Source organism: Psittacula echo (assembly GCF_963264785.1).
Source record: "Psittacula echo genome assembly, chromosome: 5".
Taxonomy (NCBI): Eukaryota; Metazoa; Chordata; class Aves; order Psittaciformes; family Psittacidae; genus Psittacula; species Psittacula echo.
In genome coordinates this window covers 86,930,224-86,953,292 of record NC_137739.1, presented here as the reverse complement: position 1 = coordinate 86,953,292, position 23,069 = coordinate 86,930,224, and the positions used below count along the sequence as shown (strand labels likewise).

General features: G+C 40.0%; 1 protein-coding gene across 1 annotated transcript in view; it reads left to right on the top strand.

Moving 5' to 3' along the window:
• SHANK2 (SH3 and multiple ankyrin repeat domains 2) overlaps positions 1–23,069 on the top strand; it is a gene marked incomplete at both ends in the record, with an annotated part of 306,577 nt that overhangs the window by 15,332 nt on the left and 268,176 nt on the right. Inside the window, one exon of the mRNA XM_080618796.1 lies at positions 3,303–3,380. Within this exon, the coding sequence (XP_080474922.1) occupies positions 3,303–3,380 (78 nt within the window). The remainder of the gene's footprint in view (positions 1–3,302; positions 3,381–23,069) is intronic.

Sequence of the window (23,069 nt, the reverse complement as noted above, 5' to 3'; positions counted from 1 at the left end):
GCCTGGCCTTGAACACTGCCGGGGGGCTGTGAACCATAACTGTGCTGACCTTTTCCAGTGCCCCTTCTATTGAAATTTGTTACTAGCTATTGTGAAAGGAATGGTGTTGGCCTTTTCTGGATGGAGGGGATGAGAGCAGTATTCTTTTTACCTCTTGACTCCTGTAGAGGGAGGCATTACCCACTGGATTTTCCCTTCCAGTCTTCCGCGTGGAATTTTCTAATGCTATTTTCTGTTTTCCTGAGTGTCAGCTAAATGCTGATCTGAATAAACTCTTGGGTTTTAAACTTATTTCATAGCCCTTCAGTCACTCAGCAGAATCTACACAGATCATATGTCTCTATGTTCTGCAAGTTAAAAAGCCTGGGATAAAGTGTAACTTTCTTCAGTCGGTGAATTGGATTCTGTATGAACACTGTTGTAATCAGGTAATTAGATCTCAGACAAGGAATTGAATCTCATCTGCTGACAAGCCCACACTGAAGTCTAAAAAGCTATTGCATATTCAGTTTATGTATGATATAATGAATGAACAATACTAAGCTCGCAATAGCTGAAGTTATTAGGTTGTCAGAGCTAAAACAGGTGCAAACAGGAGTTACAGCATTCGTAGGCAGCACCTTGGTGACAGAGAGCTCTGGAATTTCCATTGAATTAACAAAGGAAAAGTAATCAGAATCGTGTCTGGTGGTGAGTTTTTTGCTTGTTCTCCCTAATTTGTTTGCCTTAGTACTGGAAGGATGGGGAGGAGATAAAAGGAAGAGAGCTGAGAATGCTTCTGTTTTAAAAGAATAAATAAGCAACTGCAGTGTTTAATCCAGATAAGTTTTCTTCAAAATCCTTACGTTGAACAACTCTGACCACTTCTGTCAAAATTCTACTTATCAAAACCATTGAATAAATAAACCACTCGGTGTGTATTTTGTTACACTGCAGACAGCTTAAAGTTTGTAGAGTTTTTAAATGTGTAACTCTTCTGGTTTTGTAGCGTTGAATGATATATCCGATAAGCAAATGGATAATCAGTCAATAAGCGCACTATGTTTCTTAACATCAGGATTTCTATCCTCAAGTTCTTGATCGGAATTGGGCCTTTTAATGCTCTACTAACATTTCCAGCGTGTTTACTAAGCAGTACCTGCAGGAATGGTGGAATAGTTGTTTCTGTGGGAATATAATGCTCTGTGCAAACCCAGAATCGTTTAGGACTCAGTCAAAAAGCAATTTGTGGAAAAGTAACTCTGAAAATAACTTTATTTTTTTAACCTGGAGGTCTTTCTCTAGATTGCAGCACATTGACTCCTTTTTGATACGGAACACAGAAAAAATAAGAGAAACATTTTGACATTGGACACATTGTTCTTCGCCATAGAATCATAGAATGGTTTGGGTTGGAAAGGACCTTAAGATCATCCAGTTCCAACCCCCCTGCCATGAGCAGGGACACCTCACACCAGACCATGCCACCCAAGGCTCTGTCCAGCTTGGCCTTGAACACTGCCAGAGATGGAGCATTCACAACTGCCCTGGGCAACCCATTCCAGTGCCTCAGCACTGTCATGGTAAAGAATTTCTTCCCTATATCTAACCTGAACTTCCCCTGTTTAAGTTTAAACCCATTCCCCCTTGTTCTGTCGCTGCAGTTCGTGATGAATAGTCCCTCCCCAGCATCCTTGTAGCCCCTTTCAGATACTGGAAACCGCTCTGAGATCTCCACGCAGCTTCTCTTCTCCAGGCTGAACAGCCCCAACTTTCTCAGCCTGGCTCCATACTGGAGGTGCTCCAGCCCCTGATCATCCTCATGGCCTCCACTGGACTTGCTCCAGCAGCTCCATGTCCTTCTTATGCTGAGGACACCAGAACTGCACATGTGTTTTCCTGTGTGCAGAGATCCTGAGAATGTACCTAATGTGCAGATTTAAAATGCAAGCAAATAAGACTATTCCAATTTTATTTTATTAAAGTTACTATTTATGGGATGATTGTTTAATATATCAGCTTGAGATAGTGATCTGTTCTGTGGTTTCAGTCTGTGGTTCACAATAGGACGCAACAGGTGCACAATTTATGACTACCCTCTGATGGAGGAGACTAAGTGGGATCAAGAATCCAGTGTGATAAATTAGAAAACATAATGAAGAAAATTATTTTCAACCCGTATTTCTTTGCATTCACAACTCAGAATGCAGTAAATAAGCTTCATTTCTGTCACTAAAATAGCTGAATTGTGTGATTGTTTTCTCTGGCAGCAAATTTACTGTTAAAAATGAAAGGTAACACATTGAAATATTGGATTAAGTAAAACTCTGTAACACAACATGACAAGAAATCTGCAAAGCACGGCAGAAATAACAAATATTTCTGATCAGGAAACAAAAACATTTTAAAATGTGAACTGCTTTGCATAAGGTCCTATGATGAGCATTAAAGATGACAAGTAGGAAATACAGTCTTTATATGGATCATCAGGAATTCCAGTATTCCTAGAACTGTGCCAGAACTGCAGAGGAGTTCTAGCAGATTATGGGCAATTGTATTTTACAGCACTGTGGAATAAAGACGTCAGCAATTCACTGTCTGGGTCCCAAAAAGTTGTTTTTAAGGCACTTTGTTTGCAGATTTCCGCAGTTCAGAGGGTCTGAAGCCTGCTTTTCTCTTGTAGAAGGGCTGTGTTGAGTTTACACTGTAACTATTAGTATTTTTCAGGGGAAAAGACTGGTCAGTGTAGGGTGTATAGCCAGTATGCAGAATTACAGGTATATAAAAAGACATACAAAACATTAAATGTTTAAAATTGAAGATACGGTGGAAATAAACCTCAAAATAAGCTCATGCAAGTGGTAAAACTGCTTTGTTTCATTTTTAGCAATAGGGGAGGATACAGTTCATCCCAGGTACTATTTGCTGCACTGTGAACTGTACTGTTTTCCCTACAAAATAAGCAAATACCATATAAGAGTCAAGCTGCACTTTGAACGAACACATTTCCTGCAAAATCTGATTTGTCAGGTATGGAATTTCCACAGGACGGTTTCTTAACCATTTAGTACAATCTTTACCTCTCTCATTCCTCTACATGTTTTTACACTCACATATTGTTTCTACTCTAACACACTGCAAAGCACCTAAAGCCTTGTCAGATTTAAACTAGTATTTTAACAACTGAAGTTCTCAGATTCTTCATTGATTTTGCTTCTTACCTAGGAAGATATATACCAAACAGCAACACATCTCATAGCCACAGTGCCACTTCAGTAACCTAAAGACTCTTACTAACAAGTCTACTCTTCTGCTGTTTTCAGGAGAGCTGTGCAAGAGTGCTGCTGTTCCGGGGAGCTGACAAGGAGATCAAGAACTACAACAGCCAGTCTCCATTTCAGGTAAGAAAGAAACACCCCTTCTCTCTGCCACTCAGAAATATTTGGAGGAAGATCTCACATGAAGTTGGTTTTGTGGAGAAATTACACTGCACAAGGCTGAAAACAGCTGTAGAGTAAGATAACTGTCAGTTTGAAGACTGGCTTTTGTTTAATGTCATAAATGAAGATGGTATTGGAATAACTGAGAGAAAACCACATTCCCTTAGCTGGTCTGGTGACATTGTCAATGAGTTTGAGAATTATATGGGCTGTTGATGACAAAAACATGAAGTCATTGGTATCCTGCAGTCCGATGCTTCGTGATTATCTCCAGTCCCATGTAAGAGACATCCAAGAGTCCATGTAAAAGAGATCCAAGGAGTGAGCAGGCAGCTCAGCTTTGCTTGGCCCTAGTTGACTTAGCCAGAAAGAAGGTCTTCCTTCCTTGGATGTGAGGCCAGAGAGCTAGGTTAAGTTTCAGGATGGGATTGCTGTAATGCACTGTCAGTGGTTAAAGCTGAAACTGTCATTTCCATCTCCAAAAGAAAACAAATGTTTCTTCGGATTAATCAAAATTTCCTAGATGATTTTTCACTATTTTCTTATATTAAAATATTTTTCTGAAAGCTCTATTAAAATCCCAGTGGAAGAAAATTGTTTGTCCAAAGGGTTGTCAGGTATGGCTGACAACCTTGAGCTCTTATTTCGAAGCAGTCTTAATTAGCCTGGATTTTGAAGGAACATTCATAATACAAACTGACATGTGAGAAATAAGGATGAAAGCTGCAATGTTGTGAGAAAAAGGAACAGAAAGAATTCTTTTCAAGTTATGGAGAAAGGTGCTTCTGGAAGAAGGATGGCACAGTGCCACTGGGAGGTACTGTCCTGGTGTGAAATGTGAGGGGCTATTTCCCAAAATCAAGTAGTCTTTCAATCAAAAGAAATTCTGCTTTAGCTTTGCTTGTCATACCTTTCCCATTTCATCCTCAGCCTACTTTGGATAATGCTGGCATAGAATTCAAGGATGCTTTTGCTCTTTTTTCATGCTTTGTCAAGTGAAATAGTTGAAATACTAACTATGTCCATGTGTGTTTCTGAGTTGGCTCCTCAAAAGTTATGTGTAGAAAATGCCTCTGAGTTTCAGGCTTTTAAAACTCAGCCAAATAATTCTATATCAGTTTAACCATCTCTGTATTTTGAATGTTTTCTGGGTCTAAGTTGTGCATCTCAAGCCTGCAAATCTCAGCCAGTTCATTGTTTACTTTTGGGACCATTTTCCCAAGCCTGGGAAAACGGTGCATTAACAGTTTAATTTCAGGCATCATATTTGAACTGCTGATAGTTTGCCATCTAAATATATACTCAGCACAAGAGTACATAATACTTATCACTGCACCTTAGAAGTATGGAGTGGCTAGGAAATGGACTAAGAGGAAACCTTGATAAAGGGGTGGGTTCTGGTGTCATCTCTTTGCTCTTATTAATTTATGTCTTTGAGGTTAATTTTTCTTTAGGTTATATTTATTTTTAGGTAATGTTTTCTTTTAGGTAATGTTTTCTTTTAGGTAATGTTTTCTTTTAGGTAATGTTTTCTTTTAGGTAATGTTTTCTTTTAGGTAATATAGGTAATATTTTATGTGGGGGAAGGTAAATGGCTGGTTGAATAGTTTCCATTTGTCTTCCTCTTTGTATTAACTCTTCTTTCTCTTAGAACACAAAAATACAGGGGAAAAAAGGAGAGAAGAAAACATTTTAAAGGCTAGAGGTGATGGTTTTAAGGCTTCAACATGAAGGATGAGTAACCAAAGCCAAATAAAATTAAGGGAGCACAGGAGACAGATGAAATAGTTTTAGGAGAAGGGTATAGCTGTGGAAGCACATTCAGTGACCAGTGAACTATCTCTTGGCTCTATGGAATAAAATCCTTTCTGTTACCATTTGTTATATGTTACTAAATAACATTATATTATAAAATATTACTATATGTTTTATATGTTATATATATTATATGATCATCCCACTGTGCTGGGCATTGGTGAGGCTGCACCTTGAATCCTGTGTTGAGCTCTGGACCTCTTATTACAAGAGAGACATTGAGGTGCTGGAGTGGGGCCAGAGAAGGGCAGTGGAGCTGGTGCAGGGCCTGGAGCCCAAGTGTGATGGGGAAGGGCTGAGGGACCTTGGGGGGTTCAGTCTGGATAAGAGAAGGCTCAGGGGGGACCTTATCACTCCCTACAACTGCCTGACAGGAGGATGGAGCCAGGAGGGGCTGGGCTCTGCTCCCAAGGAACAAGGGATGGGACAAGAGGAAACAGCCTCAAGCTGCACCAGGGCAGGTTTAGATGGAGATGAGGAGCAATTCCTTCCCCAGAGGGTGCTCAGGCATTGGAACAGGCTGCCCAGGGCAGTGCTGGAGTCACCGTCCAAGTGTTCACACACCACGTAGATGAGACCTCAGGGCCACGGGTTAATGGTGGCCTTGGCAGTGCTGGGGTAACAGCTGGACTTGGTGATCTTGAAGGTCTTTTCCAACTTGGTTGATTCTATGATTAGATGTTACACTTCTGGTGCTTGGGCTTTGGACTTTCCCTGGCATGGACTGGCTCTTAGTTTGGCTTTGTTTTATCCTTTCTGGATCTACATACTTAAAAAAAGGAAATTACTTTCCAACTTTATGGTGTCTTACTTTAAGGGATAGGGAACATGGAAAAGTTCTAGTTTCTGTGGCTGGAGTGAGTAGAGAAAACCCTGATGCCAGCAATGCAATAAAGCAGCATTAGAATTAATTCTTGGCCATCTGTTACTGACCCAGTCGATCAAACACCACAAGCGGAGCTGTTATAAAATTATGCAGAATCTCCTTGAGTTAATAGGATTTTGCATACTAAAAACGTTTACTCATGTAATCAGTAGCAAGGAACATCGAAGCATCTCAGATGTACGAAATGAGACTGGTTGTAGCTGCAGCATCTATTCCTTTGAGTAACCTCCATTATGTTCCTTTCTCAGAACTCTAAAAGAGTGATTCTTTTGAATTGCTGCTGAGAAAACTGATGATATGAAAACTGTGCTATTCTGTAAAACAAAAGCACCCAGACATGGAGAACTTTGTGTGCTGCTTTCAAGGCCTGCCAAAGCTTTATTTATTGGATGAAAATGAGCAGCATGAGTTTGTATCTAGCTTTAGCTTCAATGAATGTAGTGTAATTTTACCACCAGAGAGGATGTGCCTGTGTTCACTTCTTACCAATCACAGTGCTTATTAAAACATGCATGGATTTATTGGATCATATGGAAGGAAGACTAATCTGGGCTGAACTTTGTTGCCACCTCAGTCAGGTATACCACACTGTGTGAACATCTCTGCCTGGGATCTTTTCAGTGTCTAGCAGGGTTAGTGTTGGAATGGTTTAGCCAGGTGTCAAGGCCATGAAAAAGCTTGTCTGTATTTCCTAATGAAGCATTTATGCGTTAGCTACCTTTGAAGGAATGTGTTTCATCTTGACTGATTACTGGGGTCCATTAAGTTAGTAATCAGTGTTGAGTACAGTTGATGTCACCCATAGCTGAAAGTCTGTCTGTGACGGTCAAATGTGATAGACTGTGCTGATAGGTGTACCCTGCAATCACAGAATATGCATCAGCAGGAATTTCATAGAATCACAGAATGGTTGGGATTGGAAGTGATCTTAAAGCTCATCTAGTTCCAGCCCCCTGCCACGGACAGGGATACCTTCCACTATATCATGTTTGCTCAAGTTGGCCAGCCTGGCCTTGAACACTGCCAAGGATGGAGCATTTCTCTGTATGTCTTTTTCTGGGGTCTCCTCCCCCAGTTAATAAGTATTAATGCTTGTATGGATGTGGGGTCAATCTCCTCCCTCTGTCCTCCTTGTGGATGTTTCAGGTGGATTGGGGCAGTTCCTGCATCACTGTGACCAAGTGAGGAAATTGTGTATACTGTGTGTTTTAGTTAAAGGATAACCAGCAATTAGAGGTAAAACGAAACCTGTGCCACATCATTATATTCTATTGCCAGCTCTGTTTATCCATCATTCTCTTATCCATCCCGTCCTGGCTGGATAGCCTAAGTACCTTGCACACTAATTATTCTGTACTAACAGATGGAAAAAACCCCATTGGCATTACAGATCTGCAAGTGCTACCTAATAAATAAACTGTTATATATGTGGGGCTTGTCCATTTTTCCTTTGAAGCAACTAATATTGGAGCAGAGGTGTGCTTTCCTTCATAGGAATGAAGTTGGATGTGCCCTCAGCCATGCCTGCTGTGAGTACTGCTTGTGCCTCCACAGCAACTCATTTATACCTTACAATAGAACCTGCCAAAACATGATGTTTGCCACCAACACACAGTACATGATTTACAGTTCTCATATACTGGCTTACAAATGCTGAAATGTAACTTCTGTTCCAGCTATAGGTTAACTTTAAAGTTTCCAGCTGGTTTAGGGTTTATTTTGCCTTTATAGTTTCTATTTTATTAGTAAAACACAAAATATCCTTTCAGAAAAATAGGATATCCATGGTATCCTATCAACATCCATAGTTTTCCATGTATTACATGTGCACCTAGATTAATAGAAAATAATTTCTTGCTTATCTGGCAAATAGTAAGCCAGTAGCTTGGAGATCTCAGTTTTGCAGTGTTTACAAGCTGTTGATATTCTGTTGTGCAAGTTAAAATGAACCTTGTTTATCATGTTTTTCCTTTTTCTTTTAGTAGCAGAAGCTCTATGAGTAATTCATGTGATTTCATATGGACTATACAGCACTTTCAAGCGTAGGGCTCATAGCGCTAATAATTTGTCAGTGTTTTTAAAGCACATGTGTTCAAATATACAGAAGAACGATTTTAAGGTAGCATTTAGTGACACCTTTTAATGGCAGAGTTGTACTTGAGAATGATTTGTCTCAGGTGTACCTTAGTATTGATCATTGCTGTCCCAGACCCGTATGGGCTGTCGTGCTGATATTACATAGATGGCAGGAGGAGCATCAGTCTACAAGCTCCACTGCAGGTAGAGCTGTTCCTTTCAGTGTGTTGGCTGTACAGCTATTTTCAACTGCTCATATTTTTGCCAGGTTTGAGTCATTTGAAATGAAATTTTTCCATGCCTGGTATCAGGCAGCATTGTTCAGAAAAACAAAATGATTCAGCTGTTTCGGTGGATGGGTGAGGGAAAACATGTCTTGTTTTGCTCATACTGAGAAACTCTGTTGACCCACCTCTCCCTGTCCCATCTCCCCTGTTGTGTTATGTTGTTTTGATTTGTTTTCTTTAGTTGCCCTGCATGCTGTTGCTGATCTCCATGTTAATATTATGGCTGTGTAAACTGGTTTGCAGTCTGACTCAAATAGAGATGCTCCAAAGACAGGGTGCGTGTTTGGGTGCTAAGCTGGCTGTGGGGAATAGAGTCAGGCATAGGGAACATTGAGCTTGGAGGTGGGTGAGACAACACGAGACTGGCTGGGAGCCTGAAAGAGCTGGAAGAGTGAATGGAGCAAGACCATTGGTTGGAGGTTTGAACTAGATGGTCTGTAAGGTCCCTTCCACCCAAACCATTCTGTGATTTTAAGGTGGATGAGAGTCTTGGGGACATTTTTAATTATCAAGGGCAGAAGACAAAGAAAATGATATTAGAGGGAAAATGGGGACTTAACTGTAGGAGAAGGGAGGCTTGCTTGGGTAGTGATGCTGGGGAGGAAGCCTCGGACTGGGGAGGTGAAGGTGGGTGGCCAGGGAGGATGGGGCTTTCACAAGGTGGACATGCACGCAGTGCTCCCAGCCCGGCTAGTGGGCTGAAAAATCAATTTTATTATCCAGCATATCACTAGAATGGCTTCTCAAACCCCAATTTTGATTTAGGCTATTATAATTCTCAATTTCTATCTTTTTTGATAAAATTTACAGGCAAACGACAAGAAGTTATTCTCGGGTATTGTGTTTGCCTCTGGCTTTCGAAAGGGTGAAATTCAGATTTGAAAACCAAAAATCTCTGGGTGGTGCCACAAAAAGGCATCTTTACAAATACTTAACAAGTATAAGTAGTGTTCTCTCTTGGTGTTAAAATGTGTAACTGTCAATGGAGCAGATGAATTACACAAGGACAAGTGTTTATTTTCATCCTTATTCCTTTCCTGAACCACCTGGGTGAAGAATGCATCATTGAATATTGAGTATTACTGGCAAAAACTATAGCTCTCTTCTCATGCTGCATTCTGCCTTTAGTCAGACTTTCAGCTTTTGTCCTGATTTGAGTCAAATAATGGCATTTATTCATACTTGCTTTGGTGGTTTTCTTTTCTGTGTGTTGATCACTTACATTGTGGTTTGTAGTACAGTAATAATAGGTAAAGGCCAATCTGTCATGGAAGTGTATGGTCTAATTCGCACTTAGTCATTTGTCATATTTAGATGCTGATAGGAAAAGATTTAAGATTTTAATCATGTAAACCCCCCAAAAGTACTAGAATAAATCTAATAATAAATTCTGCAGCATGGCTTTTGAAGACTTGGGCACAGAGGTATTAGTAACAATTGCATTTACCATTTTTAAATCTACACAAGTGACCATCCCAGAATAAACTATGGATTTTGCCTTTAAAAATAAGGAACTATGAATGTTTATATGCAGGACTACTCAACATGCATTTGTCTTATAAAGACATAATTAAACTAAAAAGGAGGAGTCTTATGGTGATACATCCAGGTGCAAACAAGGATTAGTTGTGATATGTTTTCTCATCACTTACCTTGGAGTGCTATTTATACAGAGGAACACATGTTCTCCTTTGAGAAGCAGGCGTATTTATGCTTTTGTGATGCTGATACGGTATCTGTCAGGGTATTAAGGGAAATGTTGGCAAATGAACGTATTCCTGAGAATAGTAGGGATACAGGATGTTGTTCCAAGTAATGCTTCCAACGGGAAAGTGCTTGATAGCAAGTTAGAGGTGCCCTCAAGCGTCAGCAGGTTTCCTGCTGTTGTCAGGTTTGAAGTATTGACAAACCATGAGGCAGTTGCTTCTCCTGACTGGCACATGAGGTGCAATATCCAAGGGCCACTATTTGGTTTGTGATCCAGATGGTGACAGGAAGATAAAACTGAAGTAATATTGCTGCTGAAAGCATGAAACAGCAAAGATGCTTCTTCCTCAACTGCGTCTGAAGATACTACAGCTAATTTTGAAGCTAGACCTCAGCCCAAGGGGCTTTCATTAATACTCTCGCTTGGCTTAATGAGGGCTGGGTATGACAAGAGAACAGGAGCAGAAAAATACATGTGGATAGAGAATGGGTTTGAAATCCAATCACCTTGACGCAGAGGTGGTTTGCATAGTGCTGGCTGATCCCTCCTCACCTTTGTTGTAACCCCTGTCGTTTTTCGGAAGACAAATGGAAGTGATACAGGGAAACAGAAAGAAATGAGATGATCTGATTGCCTTTTATTGAGAAAGGCAAAATATTGCCATGCTTGGAGAGGCTAAAAATACTTACTGTAGAATGTGTCTTTTAAAAAAAGCTATTGTTGCTGCACAGTTGTTCTGTGACTGTAAACTTCTGGAGGAGTCTCCATGAGACCATCTTTTGTATTGACCTCCATGAAAATGATCCCAGATCTTGTTTCTGACTCTTTGTGCTTTCTCTCCCCACTCAAGGGTGTTCAGCTGGAATGCCTTAGGTGTTCCCACATGCATCAGGATTTCCCTGGGAAAATCAGTGTTTCCGAGGTAGCTAGGAGCCAATCTGTTTTTCCACCAACTTCCAAAAGCTTGGAAGCAACCGAAGCTAGGTTATAACATGGTGGCATGGTTTAGTGTGAGGTGTCCCTGCCCATGGCAGAGGGGTTGGAACTGGATGATCTTAAGGTCCTTTCCAACCCAAACTGTTCTATGATTCTATAAAAGGGGATGAATTCAGCAAACTGAATTGTAAAGCTCACTGCCAGTTGTTTCCTCAAAGAAAGAAAGGCTCATGTATGATGCAGACACAATTAGTTGTCGTGGGTGAAGTTGCAAGAGGCAATGGAGATTTGTATGATCTTAATTCTATATATATTAATATATATATATGTATATAAAACTGTGGGGTTTTTTGCGATATTAATGCCATTTAGTTTATATAATGTATTACCTTATTACATTTTGTATGCTGCTGTTTTGTGTATATAATTGCTTTAGTGACACTGACTGAATTAGTCAATACTAATGAACCAAAAATAGCAGGGGAATTGAAATCCACCTTTTGTGCTGAGGCTGTTTCTACCATGATGACCAGGATGCCCAGTGGTGTCCTGCTGTTCTCTGATGGTCCTCTGTCTGCTTGTATCTGAGTGGATTGTCACAACTTCAGACTAGGTATAAGGAGGAATTTTGTTGTGGTGAGGGTGGTGAAACACTGGAGCAGGTTACCCAGAGAGGTGGTAGATGCCCCATCTCTGGAAGCATTCAAGGCCAGGTTGAACTGGGCTCTGGGCAACTTGGTTTAGTGGAAGATGTCCTTACTCATTGCAGGGACCTTTAAAGGTCCCTTCCAACCTAAACCTTTCTATGGTTCTATGAACTTAACAATTACATTTCTGGGAAACAGTGATATTTTTGTGTCCATGCAGTGCTGAGCACAATCTGTGAGTGGGACTCGTGGGCACTCAGACCTGCAAGTATGGATTAATGATCATAGTGATGGTCGGGTGATGTTGTGGCTCTTGGTTTTGCACATCTATACAGGCTATTCAGTGTTAATTTCTGGTGATATCTGAGTACTTATTGCTTATAAAAATGGAGGATCTTTGCCTCTAGGACAGACTTAACATCATCTTGTGTTGCCATTTGGAGAGAACATTCATGACAAGCAGTTGGCATATGCTGCCGTCCTCTGTCCATCTTCTTCAGAGCATGTTACTGGCATTAATTTCTACCAGACTCCTGTTTCCAAAGGTTTTAACCCATGGCATTTGGAGTGAATTCACCAAATGTGTTGAGTAAAATAATCATAGTATTCTATTAACCTGATGCATTTTTACCCTAAGGGCTTTCAGAAAGCATTTTCAGCCATTCCGGTTAGCAGCTTAAGCAACACTGTATTATTAAGTGTTTTCAGAATTGAATCCCATGAACAGGTTTCACTGTGAAATAGTGGGCAGGATCCTGCTGCCTGCTGTGAGTAGGAAGACATTTTGCTATAAGTGTTTGAGGAAGAAGCTGCTCATGTAGCGCAGTTTGGTTTTTCCATGAGGTGAAAGGTTTTATCCTAGAGCAGCACAGACCTCTAGACACTCGAGCTGAGTTTTCTATATAGCCTGACATGTGCTGTAATGTCAAGGAAAGCAAAACCTAGCAGGTAGCACACACTTTCTAAAGGAATTCAGCTGAAGAAGGCTGCATTTCATGGCGTTTTGATTTAGCTGATTATGGGTGGTGGTGGTGAAGAGAAAATTAAGTCAATTTTATTACTGGCTGTGTCTTAGCTGCTTTCATCTGATGCTGCAACCTGGCTTTAGCTGCTTGCAGTAAATACTCCTTAGCGATTGCTGCTTGCCCATGTAGCAGTAATAACGATTATGTAATAACTGGCTTCTGATGGCTCTTCCCAGCTTGAGCTAGCTTTTCCCCTGGAATAAGTCTGTAATTGTAAATGTGTGTGTATCACACTGGTGGCTTTTTCTTCTTCATTTCAATTATTAAAACACAAATGTAGAAAGGCGCATCTTACTGGAGACTGACTTGCTACGGTGGTGTTTTAGCAGAGAAGCAGAAAGAAGAGGAAATCTTTTCTCTATTTTTAAAACAGATTTAACATTATATTTCCCAATGCATGCAGTGACCGTTGAGGAGGCTTAATACAGTGTGTACAAAGTAACCTAAGAATCTTCATCATTTCTCATCTAAAGAAACAGGAGGAAGTAAAAGAACGCAGCAAAGCTGCAGCGTTGTACCTGGGATCTTCCTTTGTTGCTCTGCCATGTTTAGTGGTCACTTTAAGGGGCTACCACTGTATTCAATTCTACACTTTCTGGCAAGCTGGTTCTTGCATAACAACGGAGCCTTTTGTCATAGGAGTTAAGTTTGCATTTCAAAGTGAGAGAGTGAGGTGGTTTAGAAGTGATTTGCTCACATGTTGTGAAGAAAGGACTTACATTTTTTTATCTTGGTGTCCATGCTGGCTTAATTTAATCTGAGGGTATTCAGTCCTGGCTTTTTGATGAATAGGAGTAGTTAACTTTCAAGAACGCAGTTGTGTATGCTCATGAAAGGCCAGTGTAAAATAAAATACAGGTTCTTGCTTTTAAAATCATAATGAGGTTACTGAAAAATGAACAGGGCTGCCTAGAGGCATTTTTAAGTGTCAGTCCTGTGCAGAGTCCCGTAAAGACAGCACTGCAGGACATAAAGAGACTAAAAGGAGGTCATTCCCTTTGGTAGCCTTCCCTTAATTTTGACTTGAATTCACTAAGTTAGTCAGCTCTGGCACTGTTTCATGGCTACTGAGCATATTTCAAAGACCCATAGGGACTGTAAAGCCTCTTGCAAGCAAAACCAGCATTTTAGCAGTAAAAATGTGCCAGCACTGTTACGTTCACAGTGTATTTCTTTGATAATGCTCTGCTAAATTCACATCGTGTATTTGGATGAACAGTGTTGTATATTTGCTTATTTTTAAAATACTATTTGCTCAAAAAGGGAAATTCCTTGTTCTTTTGAAGTGCCTGAAATTGTGTTTGATTGCACTGGGGTGGAAACGTGTACTCACACTTTGGATAGTTTCCAAGCCATGCTACCCTATCTTTCTATATAATGTCTCCTACTAAATATGATTACTTGTAATTAACATTGCCTGATTTTAGTAGCATGCTATTCTTTAAAGTTACAAAATTGCACTCTGCACTGCAACAGATAACTTGCATTATGCAAAGTCTTTGACACCTGATAGGTAATTTGCCCTAGCTGAAAACAAGATGCTTTCTCTTCTGAGTGGAAACTTTGGGAGGCAAAAACTGGGAGGTCAGTTGTCATTGTTTTTCTCATTCCTTGAGCATAGTGTGGGACATTGATGCATTCCCTCCAGCATCCACTGCTGCAGAAGTCTTGGGCAATGTCTCAGCTGGGCAATGGCATCTTTGCACCCGTTGTAGGGTACTTTCCGTGAGGCTTAGACTCCAAAGGTCTGAAAAATGCTTTAGATCTTACATGCAGCAATGCTAGAAGTTTAACACCTAGTCTTTGATTAGTATCAAAATATAGCCAGGGGATGAGCATGAGGTGGTCCTCACCAGGGAAGCTGCTGACACTGCTTGGAGGACTTACATAAGGGACTGCACCAGCACGGTGGGGTTGCCCACGTGCTGTGCTCTGCCAAGCAGGCATACTTTGACCTTAATACCGAGGCGAAGCGCTGGTGGCAAGCCTTTGTTTAAACAGTGCTAAAATGATCAAGGGAATGATGAAGAGCCTCAAAGAAATATTGGCCCTCTCCCATAATTTATATTTTCAGATGCTAAAACTAGTTGTTGAGCAAATGTAAGGTATCTATTTTAAGATACTGCATGTCAATATCTGACTACAGATGGCTCCATGAATCATAGTTAGAAGAAGGAAAATGTTAGACACTAAGATATTGTTGCTAAGAGATTTTTGTACACAGTATGCTAACATGTGCTGGCAAATTTGGGAACAGTAGCAGCAGCATGCTTTTTGGAGAAAAAAATCTCAGTGGTGAAGAAACTGTCTTCAAAGGACTATTTAAAGGATAGTAACATTATTGTGCTTTGTTGTATCAAGAACTGATGAAGATGAACTTGTCTTTCAAGCAGATAACATACAGAAAACATCCAAAAGGTAAAGCTAATCCTGCTCGCTGATGGAATTGGAAAGTGGAGAATAGAGAGAAAAAGGAAAAAAAGACTTTGGGGGTTAAATTAAGCAAGTTTCAAGAAGATTAAAGGTGATGGTTGCTGATATTTTGCCATCTACTGGACATCAGATATATTAATATACAAAGTTAGTACCTTTCAAAATGCGTAATGTTGAGCTTGTGTTACATTATCTAATTAAAATTGCTAAGAATTATTTTCTCTCCAGGAAAGGAGCATGTCCGAAATGCTGAGTAGGATTTTTTACTTCGATAGCATTTTTTGCATACTTTGATAGCATTACTCTACAGTCATTAAGGAGAATTTGCAACGTTTTATTGTCCTGGTAGAAGATGTGGGTTATCTGTGCACTTCGTATAAATCTTTACTGAGCATCATTTAAAGGAAAGATACTTAAACATTACTGCGTTTCTTTATTCTGTGTCTGCCTTGTTCTTCTTATTTCAGTGAGTTTTACTGAAACTTGAAGATGTTGTATCTGAAGTAAAGCTTCAAAGTGATAAAATGAATTGGTAAAATGAATTTTATGAGCTAAAAACCTCAGTTCTGGTAGATTTTCAACAAAAAATATTATTGTATATACAAAATACCACCCTACTATGAACTTCCCACAATAGTAACTTGCTTTGGATAGATTACTAATAGTTGTATTACATCTCAGCTTTAAAACGGATTACTTTTAACTAAGTTTTGGAGTGTAAATGTGTGTCTCCGTAATGTAAAGCATATGCATCTTCTTGAGGTCATGTCTCATGTCATCCTTATTATATGTATTCAAGAGTGCTCTTAGAAGAAGAGAGTGGATTAGTGATATTAATAGTGTATTAATCAAGCATTTGGTTTTATTTTAGAATGAAGTGAAGGAAGAAGCTTCCATCGGTTTTCTTTGCAGTGTTGTAGCCTCCAAGTCAAAAATCAACTGTAATAAATGCAACTATAAAATGTGGGATGATGCTTTGCCCTTTGATTTTGGACAGTAAAATACAGAATTCATGAATATTCAGCATTTCTATTTGAGATGATACGGCTATTGTAGCTGTGTGAAATTTTCCAACTAGTTGAGAAGAAAACCCCATTTTGCTGTATGTATTGAATTCTTAATGTCTCCCCTAACTGTGAAAGGACCTGAAGTCTATGTTGTGATTTGAGCTCTGAAAAGTGCTTGCCAAATTGTCACATTTTGCCAAGGTATTACAAGAGAATGTATTTCCAAAGCAAACCGAGTTCTAGATGTGTTCTTTAATTTCTTGAGCAAGTAAACACACCTTCAGGTACCGGCTCTCTGAAATCATGTGCAAAACCGATAGTGTTTGATGGATACATTTTTCTCCCACACCTATGGAAAAGAGATTTGGAACGCAGATTGCTTCTTGCTTTTCCAAACTGAACTCCATCTGTACCCTGAAGAGAGCTTTAACATCTACATGCTGCTCGTGTATGAGAGCAACTAATGCAAACTGATATAAGATCTCTTTTTCGGAGGCTGCAGAATGTGCTGTATGATTTCGTGTTGCTATTTATCAGGGATGGAACCTCATGGTGCTGTGTGAGAGACGAGTCTGTGCTCTTGACAACCTAAATTTGACTTTGTAATGACCTTGTGGATGGCCACTGCATACCTGATGGTACGTTGGGACAGACTTCAAGGTGGCTTTAGACTCCTTTACCTCTTTGTTTTATTAGGGAGAGCTTTTCTTTAGACAGGACACAGTAGAAATACATTGAAGTTGAATTACTGTGCCTTTTCATTGCCCCACATTGAGCATTGTTAGATTTTCATATCAGATCAGAGAGGTGCCTGTCTCTGAAGGTTGTGATGATAATGGAATGGTTTAGAGATTGCCTTGCTGATTATCACCTCTTGATATGTCAGCTATTGGGTGAATTGTTGATATGATTTTTGTCTGGAAAATAATGCTCATTAAAGATGATAACATTTCTTATATTTTTAATAGTAAGAAAACATCCTGATTATGACATGTGGAAGAGCTTTTCTAGCAGCCTTTTGATGAAGAAAGTGATCCCAACCATTCCTTCTAAATTCACTTGTGTTAATTCCCTACGAGTCTCTGGTGATTGTGAATCCTGTTGTGTAATGGCTGTGAGTGCTTGAATGGTGTTTCTTGTTATAATAATAGAGTCCTCAGTGTTTAAATAGATAATTTATGATTTTATAAGTCTGTGAGTAAAGCGGAAGGCAGTTTCTGGAGATTCTTATGGTTACAGTCTCATTTACAGGGTTGTTTCACCCCGTTCTTGCAGTGCCACGTGAAGATGGGAGCATGTAGGGTAGCTGTCCTCAGAGTATCCCCTATACCCGTCTGCATTTCTGCTCCTTGGCTGAGACTAAGCAAAATCAAGACTGAAGTTGCATTTTGTCCTGGAATAGAGCTATCTCCTTTAATATATAGTGCCATACATGTACTATACAAGTATCTGCAATTCCAGGTATCGCTGCAGTTCCAAGCTTTCTGTAGAGACCATAATTTAGTGTGCACTGCTGGGTAGCAGAGACAGTGCAAGGGTGAAACTTCAGCCCTGAAGTAAAGAATAATGTAATGTACTTCCATCAGGAAAGTGAGATTGTGTGGAAGAGAAGCAGGAGGGGAGAAAAAACAGGCAAGGGGTGCTGCCTGCCTTATCATGAACTGCTGCTTGTGAACTGCAGCTACAACTATGCAGCCTAAACAGTTTCCTCCATTCTCTATTTAGGCAGAGCGTTCTAAAGCTTTATGTCTTGTCTGGTCTAAGATTCAAACATGTGCAGAAGGAACCTTGGCAGCCTTGATTGAGAGTGAGACAGAAATGAACTAAGACATATTCTCCTCACTCCCATGTAGAAAGTTTGTCCAAGATCAGTGGCTGGATTTAAGAAGGGACAACTTCAGTTTCTCTCCTTTTCTATACCGTTTCTCATGGCAGTTTGTTCCAAAGAGCAATAATGTAATTTGGTTTTGGTTCTTGCCTTTCAGGGACTAACCTATAAAGCTCTAAAATTGTATTTGTTAACAGGCTACAAAGATCTTGCTCTAATTTAATAGAACTTCTACCTGTGTCACATTTCAAGAGCGGAAAAAATCAATTGTGAAAGGTTAGTGACAGGTAAAGTGTATATATAATTTCCAATTTCCAGAAAGGAACAAAGCACTGCATTAATCACAATCACAAAATCTAACTACTTGAATGTAAGTAATTGATATCATGAGAACTGCATTTATGAGGCTGAACAGAGAGATTGGTGACTCAGTGCTGCTACTTACATCTGGTCCAGAATCTGAACACATTAAACTCTCTTACTGAAGACAGAGTGCAGCTGTAACCGGACATCTGTCAGGTTGCACTGTTTATACAAAGTACTCTTATTTGTCATTATTTGACTAAATTTCTGTGGGGAACAAGAATCAGGAAAGCAGAACTAACCAGATGGGTCAAATATTTAATTTCTGAATTGACTTCTGAAAGCCAGCTTAAAAACTGCCTGCATCCAGATGGAATGTTTCCGACTGTAAATGTCAGAAGACCAGAGGGTGAGAATAATGCTGTCTCAGGAGAAACAAATCCCCTCCTTGAGGTGGCTCACCTGTTAGGAGGGTTTCATTCCTCATCCAGTGGCCTGTTCTGGCCAAGTCATGGGGTGCCCCGTCTGCTGCTGGCTCCCCCCAGTCTCAGTGTCACAGCTGCTTCATTCATTCAGGTTTCTACTTCACTGACCTGTCACTTAGTTACTAACCATAGCAACTAGCCAAGTGTCAGTTGAACTCCTTCCCTTCCTTGCTCAGTTGGTGGCAGAGCATCTGGCATTGCCCTGTGTGGCAAAGAGTGAAGTGCTGTAACTGGTTGCATTGTTTGAAAGGGACATCTGTCTGTGAGTCAGTGAGACCATGGGCTGAGTGTAAAAGCTTTGCTTCTACCGAGGCAGAGCAAAGGTCCATATAAACACTCAGTTTCTGGTCATGCTCTGTGTTTGGTATCCTGACAGTGACGGCCAGCTCTGCTCCGCTGCCTTCCCAGAGAGTTGTCAACCCTGTGGCTTTGTGTTGACAGCCCTCAGTGTGTCACAGCTGTGACCTGTGCCAGTGACTCCATTAGCTTTTTGTTATGATGACATTTTGAAGCCAGCATATTATGGAAATAGGTGATACCACCAATCTACATGGGTTTACCCTACTTCCTTTTTATATTGTATGAGTAACCTTCAGGTAAGATGCATCTTCCTGCTTAGCTTTACTTTCTCCTCACTTCCCTGTTGTTAGCATATGTACTTATTCAGACCAGTCATGTATGTTATCAAATCTAATTTGGAAATAATTAGGTGCCCTAACACCCTTAGTGGGGTCAGTTAAACTTGAAAGGGAGGGAGCTAATAAATGATTCTCTTTGGTTACTCTCATTCATCTAAAACCACCTCTAATGATGATTATAAACAAAAGGAACCAAGAGAGTTTCTGTTCTCTGGATTGTGCAGTAGAAACATGGCAGAGATCCCAACCAAATGGCAGCACAGCAGAGAGGATCCTGCTTTGAGTCTGCAGGCACTGTGCAGGAACTGCTTAGTCCTGCTTTTCAGCTGGACTCCGATTGACACCGTGCTGTGACGCTGCAGGTGCTGTCTGATTCTGGAGCTGATGCAAAGTTAAATACATGCTATAGAAATAGGGCAAACCCTCCCCCCCCGTTTTTAGTGGAAATTGTAGATGAATGATTTATTGTTACAATGTTTTTAAGGAGATCCATAAACAGAATTTATCAGATTTACAGAATAAGGTGACATGCAGATTTTTGATGTAAGATAAGTGTCTTTGTGGCAAAAGGATGAAATGAAAGGCCATTTGTTGCAGGAATGAAACCACCTGGATTACAGTAAGGCTGCTGGATAGGCAGGTTTTAGAAGAGCTGCAGTTTTTGAAGGCTCAGCATAACAGAGTCTGTAAGTAGCTGGGAGTTGCAAAGTGCTACCTCCAGCCTTTCACGGCAGTATTTCATGTCTGCAGACATGCATGGGATGCGTTTGGATGACTGGAATCCAGTTCCTTCTGGAACTGAAAAAACCCTTTGAGTGTAGCTTTGCTGGCTGTGCTGCTTTTCACTGCTAAGAAGAGATGTGTTGCGATTGGGGGAAAAAACCCCAACAAAGCCTTCTTTCCTGCCATAACCTCTCAATCAGAAATGTAGCACTTGACTACAAAACACCCTAAAAAGCAAAATACGGCTATTTAAAACCATATAAATTATGAAGTGTGTAGAGAATTGAACTAGTATTTTCTGCAAAGTTACTACATTAGAATGTTTTTTTCCTAAAGTACAAAGAATTTTAGTACAAATATAGAGCTTCAGTTTGGTTCTGCTTTAGTTTTCGTCTTAACTGAGGGGAGACGGGGACTTTGCACTACCTGAATTTGGGTCAAGCCCTGGATCTTGTGAAGACCTTTCCCTTGTCCTCATGTGTTCACTCTTATGGTTTCATTTGACCGCTTTCTATCTCTGGTTCAGGACACATTTTGCTGTTAAATGGCTGTGGTCTCAGTGCTTTGTGCTTTGCAACTATAGAAATTGAATGAGGATAATTTTGTATCTGATTTTTCTCTGCCTTCACTTTCTCCCACACTCTTTACCCATCAAACTCAAGTGAAGTACATTGACGTTGTGCCAAGAAATATTTGTACTTTTTAATTTTTCCTTGCCTTCTTTAGATCTTAGCATATTTTTCCTTCCTTTTTGCTGTTAGAATTTTACATGCTGTTTTTAGCCAATTGAAGTAAATGAAATGGAGAGAAATGGTACCTTGAGCTGCTGAATCGAATGCTTGAATCAGAAGCAAGTACAGGAACAATTCCCTGTCAAGCTGTCTCTTAGTTATCTGGCAATATCTTTTTTTTTTTTCAAGTAATAGAATGTGTTTGTTACTTAAACAGCATGTTTATACTTAAAATCTACTCTGTATCAAAGATTCTTTTATTTGAGTAACATAGCTGCTGTCTAGCAAGCTGCTTGTCACCGATGAGTTCCCTGTTTGAGTTTTCTGTGCTAATTAGGGGTAATGTTGAAGGGAGGTATTACTGCTTGCTTATACTGTAGAGAAAACCCCTCATCTACACACAAAAAAAAGCTGGAGAAGGACTTTCACTAAGAGCACGTAGTGTCAGGACAAACAGGAATGGCTTTAAACTGACAGAGGGGAGATTGAGCAACCTGCTCTAGTGGAAGGTGTTCCTGCCCATGGCAGGGGTTTGGAACTGGATGAGCTTTAAGGTCCCTTCCAGTTCAGACTACTCTGTGATTCTATGAAATGTTGCTTTTATGAACCTGAACCAACCCAGGCTGCAAAATGTGAAATTAGAGAGCATTTCTATAGCTCTGGGTTACTTTCATAGCACCATTTGCAAGGACACCAGGGGCTGGACAGAGGAGGCTGGAGTCAGATACATTATCCATTCTGAGAAGAAACTTCTTTCAGGAGTCATGCTTGGAGTAAGATTGTCTTACTAGTGGTTAAAATAGTAATTCTCAGTTGGATAATTGCCTGTGTTGGAGACGAGGTGGCAGTGCACCAATCTACCTCTGTCTCTTGACCTCCCTGATCTTTGCATATATTAGGGCGTGCAGAAATCTTATGACATATTTGAGAAGAAACACTTACTTCTTCAGCCATGGTCTAAAAGCAGAAGTGGGATTAAGTTTTGAACCAGTGTTACTGATACATCATAATGTATTTTGCTCCTAAGAATCCATCAGCATTTGACGTAACACTACTGAAGACTGCCTAGAACAATGCATTTCTTTACTATTAATACTGTAATGAGAAAATAATGACAAGATTTTCACTAGTAAGTATGGTGATATTATATCCAGGTTAATGATTTTAAGGATAAAAGTGATTATACCACACATGCCATGTTCATGGCTGCCTACTGAGGCTTATTTTAAAACCCAAGTGTACATGTATTGAGTACAAATGCTAGGTGCTACAGAGACCTGGAACACAATGTCTCCCATGACACAGATAAATTCGAAATGAAAGGAAAACATAATTACTTTATTTAGCTGTTACACTGGATAGAAACTTCTAATGAAACACAGAAGAATTTGCCAAGAGAAAAAAGGCAGAACCTGAAAAGCATTAAAAAAGCAAATAAAATAGATTTGGAGCAGAATTATATAATAGTCAAGGTTTTCTGTCTGTAGCTTGTTGCTTGGGTAAAGTCTTCATTTTCAAAGATTTACAAGTTGTTTTGATTGCTGTTAAATAAAATTGTCCATTCAGTTTCCTGTGGTGAGCGCAGAAACAAGATTTTATGCATGTTACATGAATAGGTACTACTCACATTAACTGTACTTCATGCACCTCCCTAAAACCTTTAGTCTTCCTTTGCATGATTCACCATCCCTGAGGTGTGTGGAGTGCTACGAACCTGCACATAATCTTTTTGTCATCAGCTCAGACTGAGTTTTCATTCATGTCTCATGACTGACATTAGCCCTATGTTCAGGAGAGTCCTTAAATAAGACTTGAATCTTTTTTTTGGCCTGCACCCTGTATATGCAGAAGCTTCTTTGAGAAGGGTGAGCCCAGTTTATCCCTTTTACTGACTTCAGGAAAGCCACAGTGCCATTAGGGGAACAGTATCTGTCAGAATATAAAGCTGCAAAATTGAGCCAGAAAAGGCAATTGCTCAATATTCAGGGCAAAAATAGAAGAAGAAGGGAGGAGATGGTGATGGCACAACTCTATCACTTTCCTCATATCCAGCAGAGATGTTTCTCTCTTTGAGTGCATTGAGGGGAGAATTCAGAATAGAAGCATAGAATAGTTAGGGTTG